Raw genomic sequence first — 14032 nt, 5'->3', positions numbered from 1 at the left:
AAACACACAAGATAAAGAACTCCACATGGCTCTAATGAATATCGGAGTAGAGCATGGAGGAAGAGGGAGAGGAGGGTTTAAACCCTCTAGCACCTATGATCCAGAGAAATGTTTCAATTGCGGAAAGACGGGGCACTGGCGAAATGATTGTCCGGAGCCTCTGAGACCAATGGGGTCAAAACAAAAGGTAGATGGAAGTGAGGAGGTGAGGCATCATTCCGAGGGTGGTGAGTATGATTTCCCTTAGCATATGCAATGAAGAAATGCTTTTTCCTACTGTATGCAACGAAGATCTGCTTAGCTCACATTCCATGATGAATGAAAACGCTTTCTGAACTTTGCTAAAATGCACAATGCTTGTGTGCAACAAACCGCTTGAATTTTTGATAGATTCAGGGGCAACAAATAGCCTACTGTGATTCACAAGAAGTGTTTAAATTTGCCAGAGTCTAAACTAGCTGTGTTTTCCCTAAATGCTAGTGGCTCTAATGTAAAATAATTTATGTCAAAAGGGTGCAATGTGAGTTGGGGAGTGTCAAATTTCAACACAGGTCTCTCATGTCTGACTGCTGCCCGATTCATTTGCTGGGCAGAGTCATAATGTGTATGATGACAGATTGAGCATGATACCAACACGACCCGAGTGCAGCGCTCGTACAGCTGTACGATGTAGTTTTGAATTACGTAAGTACGATGTAGAATGTATTGCCTCACAGAGCCTCATGACGTTGATTACAATGGTGTGGGGAGCTGTGGGTGTTTTGCTGACAAATATGCGCACGCCATAGAATGGGTTAAAAGGGACGACGTGCAATATTCAAATGTGTTGCATGCCCATCGTGAGAATCATGCCTGTCTGTCAGCAACAAGGGGACTTGAAGTGTTTTCACACACAAAAAGATTAATGAAGAGTATTTACAAACCAGAAATTTTGGGAAAGGTGCCCGTACAACTGTTGATAACAGGAAAATATTATGTTTGGTTGATTAGGAACTGTGAACCTGTTGTGTGATAAAGCCCAAGGGTAATTTTCGTCCACGCAAACAGCAATTCCCCCTCAAAACAGAAGCCTAAAATCAGAAGACCTTAATGGCATAAGGCCAATATTTAATGAGTTTAAAAAGATTAAAAAATAAAGGCATAGTTGTGCCATGCCCAAATTTACCGGTGCGCAGGTCTTTGTTTCCAGTTAAAAAGATAAGAGAAAAGAACACAAAGTAAATGTATCTAAAGTCCAGCTGGCAAAACAAGTTGTTCGTTTTTTGGGTCACGAAAATACTGACCGCGGCAGACAGCTGTCCGCAAAGCGTGTCTGCAATTACAGACATCGCAAGTCCAAAAGAAAAGAAGCAATTGATATCATTTTTAGGGACCATTTCTCTGCTCAGACAGCAGAGCTCATTGCACTCACACGCGCATGCGAATTAGCAAAGAATAAAAATGTAGACATTCACACAGATAGTAGAAATGCATTTGTTGTAACTCATGATTTTGGCACACTGTGTAAACACAGAAACTTTGTAAAAGCTGATGGTAAAAACATTCTTAATCACACACCGGTTGCTGATATGCTATCTGCCATTCTTATCCCATCAGCCATTGTTGTGTGTGACTGCCACACACACTTTTGTATCTGAAACTATTTTTTGCAGGAAGCCGACGAGCTGACCTTGCAGCAAAGCAAGCAACATCAGAGACAGACAGATTGTCTCCAGAAATCACTAACAAAACTCTTTCTCTTGCAGAGATGCAAACATTTTGCAGAACCAGCTGAGCGTGCATTTTGGAAGAAGTGCTCATGTAAATACACAGACAATGTGCTTGACCTGTTTGCCAAAACATTTTTTCTCTGCTTTTGCGATTTTGACGCATGGCCTAGACCACGCGTCAAAAGGGGGGATGTTACAAGGCAATGTGTTTTTGTGTTTTTGCTCTCAAAATATTTGTGCAGGTCAAAAGAGCAGTAGCAAATGGAGCTGACAAATCATTACACAGCTTCCAGGAAGTCATGGAAAAGACACGCCTCCCACTGCAAAAAGGTCTCCAAGGAGTGGCAACTCCAACCATAGGCCCATCAAAATGGCATCCACAATGGCTCTTCGCAATGGTCGTGCTGACTGAAGCGACAGGAGGGGCACTATTGGTGCTCGCAAAGGGAATCAACTGTTCCAGTCGGGGACGCATCGAACCCCGAGAAATTAGAGATTATAGAATTTTGTTTCTGTGCAACACTATATTCCAAGTTTAATAAAATGGTATGGGGAGGGACAGTGTTACCCTAATTCTGTTAGGTACTGGGGAACAAATATGTCTTTGTGTAGAGGTACGTGTACCTAAGTTTATGTTCTGGATAAGGCAACAAAATTTGAAAATGTGGGCCATTATGTCCCCTGGGACGGCCAAATAAAAAGGCAAAGGAGAAAGTTTTAGACTAGCTCTAACTCAGAAAATTTTAATTATGAGGGAACGGGAGCAATTTCACAAATGAGAGTAAGAATATGGAAAGTGACGAAGGTTGAGCAAGTGACGAAGGTTTAAGCAAGTGATGAAGGTTTAAGCAGGTGATGAAGGTTTAAGCAAGTGATGAAGGTTTAAGCAAGTGATGAAGGTTTAAGCAGGTCAGTATTGGTGTATGAGATTGAGGAGATAAAGGACACAGGTCAGAAGGTTCAGATATCAGTGCAGCCAAGGAATTTTCAGGCCGCAGAGCAGGCAGAAGAAGAGGCACAAGGAGTAGAGGCTAGAACATGGATAGACCCAGGAGAGACAAACGTAGGTATGAGAAAGGCAATATTGGAGTGAATGACAGTTGTTAGTGGTGTATGCAACTCGAGCAGGCATGGAAAGTTAGTCTTCTGAAATTAGAGGACCGGAAGAGGCTAAAGGGTCACCCTGCGAAGTCACAACCCTGTTGACAGTTGCAAACTGTACCAACAAGGCCGAAGAAAAGACAGTGCAGAGAACCAGGTGGTAAGTAAAGTACAGAATTGAACAGTTTGGAAGTAGGGAATTAGGATTGCAGGGTAGGTTAGTTTTAGATGTGTTCACCGCAGAGAAAAGCAGCGTGTGTGTAAAAAGCTCAGGGTCAGTTGTTGTTTCTACATTCAGGAAGCTGGATGATATGACTGAACAGCCTGTTGAAGTGGTGGAATTGCTAAAGTTGGGGAATGGGGCTGAAGCAGGTGGTGTTACCAATTCTAGTGGGATTTTAAGAATTGTTTAGATAGAAGAATGAAACCTGTAAGAGAAAGGGCGTTGCTCATCTTACATGGTCAAAGTATAAAGATTTTGGTTATCATATATGATAAAAGGGGGGAATGTAATGGAAATTTTCTAGTCTAGCTTCTTGATGTGTCTATCTATATGTTTATGAAGTTTCTATCTATGTTTTCTTCTCTATGTTATCATGTTTTTCTCTATACGCGTCATACCACTCTGCCTTTGCCCTCGAGCAGAGGCCAAGATGTTCTGTTTGGAATAACGGGCATCACTTCTCGGAAACCAGCTCGGGATTCTGGCTAGGGGGCAAAGGGAGGGGGTTTTCACGTTTTAATATATAAACTCTGGGTGCAGAAGGAAAGAGTGCCTTTGCTCTGCACCATGCTCATTGCTTATGATGCAGATTAAACGACAATAAAATACTTTGCAAAGTACCTGATGTCTCTGTGTGTTGCGTTTGTCAAAATTGACTCACCTTGATTAAGGAATAAGAAAATTCCACAACACACTACATGGTGTTTTATATAGTAAATCCAACTATTCTAGTAAATAATATCTAATGTCAGCATCTCCTGGTGGTTTATTTAGCATATTTGCATTAAGTGAATGCTTGGCTGAAAAGATGCGTTTTTAATCTAGATTTAAATTGGGCGAGTGTGTCTGATCCTGGAATAATATCAGGAAGGTTATTCCAGAGTTTAGGTGCTACGTATGAGAAAGCTCGACCCCCTTTGGTGGATTTAGTTATTCTAGGTATTATCAAAAGTCCTGCGTTTTGAGATCTTAGAGAGCGTGATGGGTTGTAGTATGATAGAAGCTCTGTTAGGTAGGTAGGGGCTAAATATTATAATTTATAAACACAAAGTAATTACCTGCACAATATGCCAAACTGCAGCCAATTGGGATTTTGATCTCATATATGTAAAATTGTCCTGGACATGCTTTTACATTAATAGGAGTGGATTTTAAAAGGCAGCAATCACTGTTCCAGCTACCACAGACATCTCGGGTGACCACGCCATCCTCAATTCTAGGATGTTGACCGTTTATCCATAGAGGGGCATGAGTGTTACAGCTGTAGCTTTCAATACATGTGTCTGGCATCTGAGCACTTTGGTCATTAAGGAAGAGACGATACCATCCGGTCCACTGGACATTGCGATCACACAATATTGTGGAAGAGAATCTATTGCTTGTGGACCTCCAAGCATTATCCAGCACAGTGTAAGTATCGCAGGGGTCAAGCCCAAGAGTCTCTGCTGATATGACATAAAAATAAGATTTGTGACTTGCAGAATGAATGATCAAATATTAGCATTCATATTAGCTATACATTTGTAGGCTGAAATGTAACTTGAAGGTGTTTAGCAGAGGTGGGAGCAAGTCAAGTCTCAAGTCAAATCAAGTCAGTGGTTTACCTCAGGGGTTCTCAATCCTGATCCTCGGGCTATCTGGATATGGAAGATTTGTCTTTCAGATCCAGGGAGAAGAACCGGTCCATTGGACATACTTGCGAGAGGATCTGTTTAAGAGTTATCAGGGTTTGATTCCCGTGGTAAGATGAAGATTGCTTTTTCTGACAAAGTTTGTGTTTTATATTTTTCCTGCTAAAACAGCGGTTTGCAGAGCGGGCGCAACATTTACAACAGGACATAAACACACAGTTTCGCCTGGAACAAAACAGGTTGCTGAAAAGAGCTTGCTTGTAGGGAGGTCCAGCCATGGTGAGACCTGGGTCCTTCCTCAACTGAGTCTCAGGGCGGTGCCATACACCTGGCCTGGTCTCGCTGGGCTCCGCAGAAAGCAAGGGGCAGGGTCACAATAGGAGCAGACAGCTCATCCGTATCTGAAGCCGCTAATGACATGCTGTCGTCTTACCCAAATTCGCTTTCACCAAACGAGACCATATCACTGGCTGAGGCCAAGGGACACTGGCAGGCTGAGAGAAACAAACCGATGATTCGTCTCTTTTTTGTTACTGTAGATCGTGCACATGCACAGAAGCACAAAAGTAGAATTATAATATTGTTTTATAGCGATAAGAAAATTGACTTTATTTGGACACCAAAACTTTGTATACTATGATTATTTTATTTTCGTGGCAATAAGCGATAACATGGATTTGTAAGTAAGAGCAAATCTACTGGTCTTGTTACATTATTAATAGATTTTGACATTTATGTCAAACCAAAAACATGACATTGGTTTCTTTGCAAAGCAGCCGCAGTTTAGAGACCCACAGGAAGATGACAGTGGAAACCCAATATGAGAAATAAACATGAAGATCATAAACAAGCGCTACAGACATTTTCATATCTACATTTGACTCATATGTGTACAATGTTTAGCGCAACACTTTACTGTGAACAAAATTGACATTTTGATCGTTCTCATTCAAGTATATTAGCATCATGATCTTTTTATGCAGTATATATTTATATTTGCACGACTGATTCAATGTTGACTGCATTACATTATACTGTATTCTAGATATTGTGCAGAACACGTTTAAAGCCAATGAAATCTGCACTGATAGGAATAAGTGACTTTTTCTGTTGTCTCAACACATTTTACATTTGGTCATTTAGCACTTTGGATTTTCAATGAACACATTTCAATCTTTTGATCTCATTCATGTAAGACAAACACTATCTCTGCATGAGCTTAAGGAAGTTTCATTACAAACCCTCATGAAACGCAGGTGTTTGTGAGAATGGCTTGGTAGGTTGGTACTCAGGGTTTATTAATGTGTGTAGATGACCTCTAACAGTGTTTTATTATAATTATCCTGTTTCTTACCTTTTATTTCATGTGACTTTTATTTTGTCATCATTTTATCTGTAGGGGGGGCTAATCACTCCGCGCTCACACTGGTTCAATACAAAACTCAAGAAGGCATGTTACAAGACGATGCATGTTTAGAGTCAGAGATCGGAAGATATTACTGTAACCTGTAACTAAAGTGTTCTTTGAATTGTTATACCACTCAGTGCTTAATTTGTCTGCCAGTAATCATTTGAGAATAATTTATGAAGTTGCTAGCTAGTTCTACAAAGTCCAAGTTAAGTAAATGACGGCAGCTTTCCCTGGGTCACCACTCTTTAGCACCCTTTGATATGCGGAGCGAGGTATGTGGTCCATTGTAATGTACTATTTCATTTAAATTCATTTATACTGTCATGTAAATGGTAACGAGATTCATTTCTCATTATGGCTGTTGCCTGCTATGCTTTTATCAATGTGATGCTAGCTTGCTAAAGTGCTTTTGTTAAGGGATTATTTTGTATCTAACTAAATTGCCTTTGTTATTTCCTAAGTTCTCATGGTGTTGATGTTATTGCACACTCGTCTGAATTAAAGTACACCCGTATGGAAACACTCCCAAGCCTGTTTATTCCGAGGTGAAGGGAAGCTACAATGGAAGCTACAATGAGGCTGTAGTACCCCGTCTGTTTTTGGTCATTTCTTCATAAATTGAAGAGTCTTGAGACTTTTTTGATGGAGTGTCAGACTCACGGCTTCTTTTCATCTGAAAATGACAAAAGTGTATGTGAGGGTTCTGACCTTTGCTTTAAACGGAAGAAAGTGTACTTGTGAAAGTCTTCATGGGTAAATGAAGAGAAAACGTAGCATATGATGTGACAGGCTAGCGCTCCACATTATGCAGTAACTACTGTTTTTTTATCTACGGTCAAAGTTTGTTACTGTTTGTGTTGGCAGCGGCTCCCAGCATTTAGTTTTAATGATGTCATTTCACGAGCAAAAAAAGGTTGTGAGGTCATTGTGTGATTAATGATATATTTTTATTTTTTTTTCGTTTTAAAAAATGGGCGTTTATTGTAAGTTGTGTAATTTATGAAATAAAAAGTGCCGGAGTGTCAGATTATGTTTCAATTCAGAAATAAATTTAAATTTAAATTAAGCCAAAAACATATTCAGTTATACAATGCTGAAACACAAATTATTTTGGTTAAAATGTCAAATTTCTTATTTCTTAAAATGCCACAAAATCTGTGGCCCGCTTGAAACCATCCTTGGGCCCCCCCCAGTTTGAGAACCACTGTCTTAGAGTCTTCAAACCTGCAAAAACCAGTTTAACTCTAAAGCTCAACTTTAAAACTTTAAAGTTTTGGATTTTCACACAGAAATGTTTAACAATATCTGGAAGCCATAAGTGAGGAATCATGTCCTATTGACTAAAGACACAGAGTATACATGTGAAAAACAGTATAAAACCATCCCGTGTGTAAGTTTATTACAGTAAGATTTCAACACAACTGGACTTCCGATGCGTTTTGTTTTATGCTAGTTTTTGATATTTCATTGTGTGTGTTTGGGGTTGTACTGACCTTCACACAGAGGAAACCAAGGATGCAAAGTATTATTGCAAACAGAGCTATCATCACATAGAGAACAATCGCAGCTTGACAATTTTTCTCATCGTGAAGAATAGTTTCATTTTTTTCTGCAACAGAGTGAAAAGAAGATATCATCAATGTCAAATATATTCTGTATTAATAAAAATAAAGGTCCCACTCTTTGCCTCTGGATATAAGTGTTCACAGTTTAGGTCAAATCCTTGTCAGACACAAACAACATTCTATAATGAACTCATGATGCCTTACACTAATAATAATAAACATGTGTATAATGTGTTAAACATGCACTTACCCGTCACCCATAGAAATGTGACGCTGCTATTGGTCTGCTTTTCTTTTAAATAAAATTCACACCAGTAGAGTCCAATGTCTGCCACAGTTAGATTCTTGAGGGTGGCAGTGAGTTTGGGTAAATGGTCTTCATGTAAAGTCACTTTGACATTTATTTTTTCAGTAAAAGTGCCATCCCTGTAATAGTGGAAGACTTCCTGTTGTTCTGATTCATTTAGTTTCTTCCTTTTCATGTACACGCCATCCTGGGGAGTCTTGTCAGTAGCACATTGGATGTTGATGTTCTTCCCATGATCTCCCTTTAACACCATAACTGCATGAAGAAGACAATAATAAGATTTGATCTTCACAGATCTTCAATACATTAACTTGTTCTGACCTATATGTGCTCCTGACAACATGAGACACGACCTTAGGTCTTAAATTGTCTAAAAAAGTAAACGGTAGGTTTTAACTTATTGTAAAAATGTTAAAGTAAGTTGTAACATTAACACCAATAAGTTATAAAGGCTGTTCATACCTGTGTCAAATGATGCTAGTGATGAGAGGCGACTGAAACAGATGCTCAGCAACAGTACACAGCACCTCACAACGCTTGCCATCTTGAATGTTCAAATTCACTTGTCTTATAATATTCCAGTCCTCTTTATGTCATTTATTGATACGGTTGATTGTTTTGATATCCTTATGTGTGGTTCTTTCTGTAAATACATGTAATATGAAGTTTAAACAATACATAATGGTACTGTTCTCTTTATATGTTTTGCTTCTGTGCGTGTAATGTAAATACACAGCAAGCCAAACTCTTTCCAAGAGCCAGGATAAGAGCGCCTTGCTCCTTTAATGACGTATAGACTCGTTTACACCATCAAACTCAATAGCCATCGAACTGAGTAAAACTGTAAATAAATGAAAATAAAATAAGAATGTATTAACATTCAATGATAGCCATACCACCATAGTTATTAATAGAACAACACATTTGTATACAATTTTGTGCAAACTAGAAATGAACAAATGCATTGCTAGCATGTTTTTAACCGCATTATTAATGAAGCGCATTAGCGCTAATCGCTAACAACATCGTGATCGATTCACGTATAAAATTCACTCTCTAGCTTTATATAATAAGCATATGTATAACAAATAAACTTACAGCCGTTGCTTTCGACAGGGTTTTATCAGAATACAAGGTCTCCTAAGGTGCTCGCCGCACCCCGTGATCGTTACTTCCGGTTTCCCAGTGTTCGTTTCAAAGAGAAACATTTCATCACAGCGAACACAGAACGTTCCCCTAACGTTCCCATATGGTTCCCATTTGGTTATTTTGTTTGGGAACCATAGGGGAACGTTCGGGTTATTTTTATTTTTATTTATAATAATTTTTTACAACAAAGCTGAATTTGGGCTGTCAGGGAAAATTTAATACGTCTAACCATAATCATCAAATAGATAGATTATGAATGCCTACATAATAGATAAACACACAATACCCAAAATATTTTTTGTTAACTTAATATTAACATGTTCTTCTCATAAATAGCAATTAAAACAAACAAATTAAATATAAAGCTTTTATTAATAAAACCAACAATTGTAAAAAAAGACAAAATGGAAAACATAAGAAATAATATATCTGTTACAACAAAATCAAATAAATTCCCAGCAAACAATTTTTGGTTCCCAGAACGTTCTGGGAACGTTAGCGCATGGTTCCCAGAACAAATATTCTAACGTTCCCTGTTGGTTTTCCAGGAACGTTTTCTTGACGTCAATAGAACGTTCCCCTAACGTTAGGCTAGCGTTCCCCTAACGTTACGCTAACGTTCTCCTAACCATGTTATGGGGAATGAAATGAGCCTAAAATCACGTGTTATAGATTGAGAACAAAAACTGGGATAACATAAATCAAAATTGATTAATTAAACTGCATAAACAACCTTAAACAACATACAAATAAAACAAATAGAAGGAAAATAATAATAACTTTAAGACGTAAAACTAATTGGTAAAATTGTATTTTAAAATAATTATATAAATTGCTATTTATTAAATGTAGAAAGAGAAATATATATATATATATTTATATATATATATAAACTACATAAAAAGCCTTAAACAACATACAAATAAAACAAATTGAAAGAAAATAATAACCATAAAGACATTAAACTAATTGGTAATATATAATTTATAAAAAAATATATAACATTATAATTACTATTTATTAAATGTAAAAAGATATCAAAATATAAAGGCTACAATTAATAAAAATACAGAAGCCCCATCAAGTTCAATCTTCACATCATCTGAAATCAAAAGAAAAAGGAAATGAGTAAGACGCATCTTAAACACTGTAGTTGAAGTGAATCATTATTATATGAAATATGTATTATTAATTAATAGTCGCCAGTGACTGATGTTGATCATTAATATGCCTGCAATTAATTTTCAGTACAGGCATTTAGCAGAGGCTTTTCCAACTCAAAGCGACAGTACCATATGGAAAACAATAAAATAATTTGACAATAGTATGAGGAGTTCTATACAAAGTTACTTCGTTTATACAAGTACCTTCTGGTACAGTGTTTAACATTTCTGCCACCGACTTTGCACAGTTTTGACACCTGAGTAACAAATGTCAATGTCGGGCAGATAATATGTCCGGGTAATCATCCAAGCTGCTACTCGAGGCAGCAAGAACATCAACTCTGTCTCTCAGTCGATGCCATTCTCTTAGGTATTTGGGATCCATTAATGTTATTGTGAGAACTGTTTAGAAATTGTTTTAATTAATGTTTTGCCAGATAGAACCCTACAATTCCAAGCGGAAAGGGATTTTTTTTCGGAATTTGTCTGCACTCAACCTGTTCTAAAAAACCCCAATTACAATTTTGAAATGATTTTGATATTTTAAAGATATGTTCCCCATCTTTGCTATATGAATGTTTAAACTGTCACTCAATATCTCAAAACTGCTCGAAATGCACATATTATAATTCTAATGTGGCAAAGTGTTGTTTTGTTGTTCTAGTTGAACGGTCCCTTGGGGGAGCAGATGAAGGTGCCAGTGTTCGCAGAATGTTGCGTAAAGTGGCCTCGACTGAAGTGCTGAGTGCCTACAGCCTAAAGGGGCGGAAAGGAAAACTCGCCTTTCAAAGCCTCAGAATTTGCACTATTATAATAAGTACGTGTTCTTTCGTCAATTTACCTGAATCCTCATGTTCATATTGCTTAAATCATGTAGCTAAATTAATTTAACGCAGTTATTAGACGCACAGATTACTCCATCCAGATTGTCCCTTTGTGCACACCACCCTGATGATACTACAAATTAGGATTCAATTAAATTCATTCATTATTTGTTAATTGTTGATGAAAAATCTAATGTCTAACATTTTATTAGATCCTTGCATACAGTAGATCTTAAAGCTGTCTGTCTCAATGTCAATTAAATTAAAGAAATCGACACCTTGGTGTGTGCCAAATCTATTGGCATTAGCCTACAATTGATTTGATATAGCAAATGTCCTAGCAAAACTGTGTTGTTGGAACACTTAAATCCCCTAAATTACTTTGTTAAAATAAATCGTTTAAAAAGCACATGGTATTAAAATTATTCAAATCAAATCTGTTTTAATTTATCAGACTTTTACATTTCAACTGTGATTAATTTATTCTATTTCTAGAAGCAACTTAAAGACGTTGAAGGCGATTGATGTGGAAGATCTTATCGCATGAGTCCTGAAATTTGCCCCACACAGGAATTTAAAATGGTAATCCGACAATATCAAAGTATATTGTAAAAAAGTTTTAGTATAGCTATTAACTACAGGTTAAAATATTTTGACCAGTGAAAGGAATGCATTGTTTTATTTAAAGTTCTGAATACCCTATCCCACAGCGACATCTAGCGGTAAATAAAAAGATAAATGATTGGAAACTGTTTAAAAACTGAACTAATGCGCTATTATTAGTGGGCTACTAAACTTGATCCATTAAAGACATCTCTTACCTTTAACTCCAATGCTGCTACAACATTTAGAAGAATTTAGGAAAATTAACATTTCTGAGGCTCTTTTGAATCATTAAATTGTTCCTCTTATGGCAGTGAATGATGACGTCACAGAATATAAAATAGTTAACATTCTTTCAATGATCTTTATCTGAAGAAATACATTTAAACTGAAGTGACATGAGGCTGAAGAAATGATGAACTTTCATTGTTCAAAATCACTTTAAGTTTATTGTTTAGTTTAATAGAAAATCTTCATCGTTGTGCTTTTTATTAATTACAATTTAAAGCGAATTACAGAAATATGTGTCAGGGCAGAGGCGCGAAGAAAAGGGGTATTAATGACGTACGCTGCCGCCCTCGTGCACGTGTTTCTCCTCGGTCCTATACGCACATGTTTAAACCCTTCGCTTATTGGTTTGTCTCCACATTGAATTCAAGTATCTGAACATCATGTCTGGAAGAGGTAAAGGAGGAAAGGGACTCGGGAAAGGAGGCGCTAAGCGTCATCGTAAGGTTCTTCGAGACAACATCCAGGGCATCACCAAGCCCGCCATCCGTCGTCTCGCTCGCCGCGGAGGAGTGAAGCGTATTTCCGGTCTCATCTACGAGGAGACTCGCGGTGTGTTGAAGGTGTTTCTGGAGAACGTGATCCGTGACGCCGTCACCTACACCGAGCACGCCAAGAGAAAGACCGTCACCGCCATGGACGTCGTGTACGCGCTGAAGCGGCAGGGACGCACCCTGTACGGCTTCGGAGGTTAAACGCGACCCGGACTCTCATTGAAAACCCAACGGCTCTTTTAAGAGCCACCCATGACGTCATAGAAAGAGTTCACCGCTCACTATATAACATGAACCAAAGCGATGTACTTTCAGGTAAAATAAAACGCTCTTATTAACAGCCTTTGATAAACGTTTTACTCTTGATGTTGAAAATAAGAGCGTACAAAGAACATGAAGAGGTTGGACCCTATATGAAATTTCTTCGTTTTTAAAGTTATTGTGGTAACATAACATTGTATAAATAACAATTGCAGTTTTATAAACGATCCTTCACAAGTCCTTCCTGGTGGAACATTATTCCTAACTCAGTCCGGTCAACTACATGTCTCACAAAATTCAAAACTATATAAACTCTTTTCTGTGAATACCGCTAGACATAAGAAAAACAACACTAACTCTCTCTGATCTCAACGGGTATTTTTTCTGGCTTTTATAGAAACCAGTAAGTTTGCTAAATAACTAAATGTTAATGTATTCATTGGAATGCACAATATAAAAAAGAGCGCGATATTTTGCGAGTATATTTCTCCGTAATGGACTGTAAACGCAGACATGTGTGTTTTACCGTGTAGAATATTACAATAATAACGCGCTTTAAAATGAGCCGGAAGTGAAAACAAAGGAAACAATCGCGTGGGGGGGTTAAGTTTAAACTCGAGGCTATGGGCGGGAAACACTTTTATTGGTCCTTTCCATCCGCCCTTCTATCTTTCAGCTGACCAATAGAAACAGTTTAAGGGTTTGGCCGACGGAAACACGCAATGGGAGCGCGCGCGCACGTTACACTGAATATTTGCATTCTGGAGTGTATAAATACCCCCGCGCGGTGGCTCTCGGTTATTCTTCGTCTATTCTTCATCATGCCTGAACCAGCCAAGCCCGCGCCCAAGAAGGGATCCAAGAAGGCCGTCACCAAGACCGCCGTGAAGGGAGGAAAGAAGCGCAGAAAGTCCAGGAAGGAGAGTTACGCCATCTACGTGTACAAAGTCCTCAAGCAGGTCCACCCCGACACCGGCATCTCTTCCAAGGCGATGGGCATCATGAACTCTTTCGTCAACGACATCTTCGAGCGCATCGCCGGCGAGTCTTCTCGTCTCGCGCACTACAACAAGCGCTCCACCATTACGTCCAGAGAGATCCAGACCGCCGTGCGTCTGCTGCTGCCCGGTGAGCTCGCCAAACACGCCGTGTCCGAGGGCACCAAAGCCGTCACCAAGTACACCAGCTCCAAGTAAAGCGACGCGTATCAAGCGTTTATCCACCCAAAGGCTCTTTTAAGAGCCACCCACTGTTTCGACGTAAAGAGCTTCTGACTAACTCACAGGAAACACTGATAGCAAGA

At 38.6% G+C, this 14032-nt stretch overlaps 3 protein-coding genes across 6 annotated transcripts; 2 read left to right on the top strand and 1 right to left on the bottom strand.

Annotated features, from left to right (window-relative positions):
- Positions 1-5251: 5251 nt before the first annotated feature.
- LOC306893360 (uncharacterized protein) lies at positions 5252-9143 on the bottom strand. Of its 4 annotated transcripts, none has more exons than XR_013786561.1 (6): positions 9046-9138; positions 8410-8788; positions 7891-8202; positions 7569-7684; positions 5988-6748; positions 5252-5748 (listed from the first exon to the last, which is right to left on the bottom strand). XR_013786561.1 is itself a non-coding variant. In XM_079455147.1 (6 exons), the coding sequence occupies exons 3-6, from the start codon at positions 8489-8491 to the stop codon at positions 6644-6646; spliced, it is 615 nt and encodes a 204-aa protein (XP_079311273.1). In that variant the 5' UTR covers positions 8492-8590; positions 8680-8788; positions 9046-9143; the 3' UTR covers positions 5252-6643. The 4 variants fall into 4 exon arrangements, 2 of the variants coding, with proteins under 2 accessions (XP_079311273.1, XP_079311272.1); XM_079455147.1 differs by having other exon boundaries at positions 5252-6748; positions 8410-8590; positions 8680-8788; positions 9046-9143; XR_013786562.1 differs by having other exon boundaries at positions 5294-5748; positions 8410-8590; positions 9046-9131.
- A 3214-nt stretch (positions 9144-12357) lies between these two features.
- On the top strand, positions 12358-12784 carry LOC306893410 (histone H4; the record flags this gene model as incomplete). The annotated part of the gene is made up of 1 exon (XM_079455199.1): positions 12358-12784. The coding sequence occupies one exon, from the start codon at positions 12358-12360 to the stop codon at positions 12667-12669; it is 312 nt and encodes a 103-aa protein (XP_079311325.1). The 3' UTR covers positions 12670-12784.
- Positions 12785-13550: 766 nt separating this feature from the next.
- On the top strand, positions 13551-13925 carry LOC306893392 (histone H2B-like; the record flags this gene model as incomplete). Its single annotated transcript, XM_079455181.1, has 1 exon — positions 13551-13925. One exon carries the CDS (start codon positions 13551-13553, stop codon positions 13923-13925), a length of 375 nt encoding a protein of 124 aa, XP_079311307.1.
- Between the last annotated feature and the right edge of the window lie 107 nt (positions 13926-14032).

The sequence above is a fragment of the Barbatula barbatula genome (genome assembly GCF_947034865.1).
Source record: "Barbatula barbatula genome assembly, chromosome: 4".
In the NCBI taxonomy this organism is placed as follows: domain Eukaryota; kingdom Metazoa; phylum Chordata; class Actinopteri; order Cypriniformes; family Nemacheilidae; genus Barbatula; species Barbatula barbatula.
This window is presented reverse-complemented; position numbering and strand designations above follow the sequence as displayed.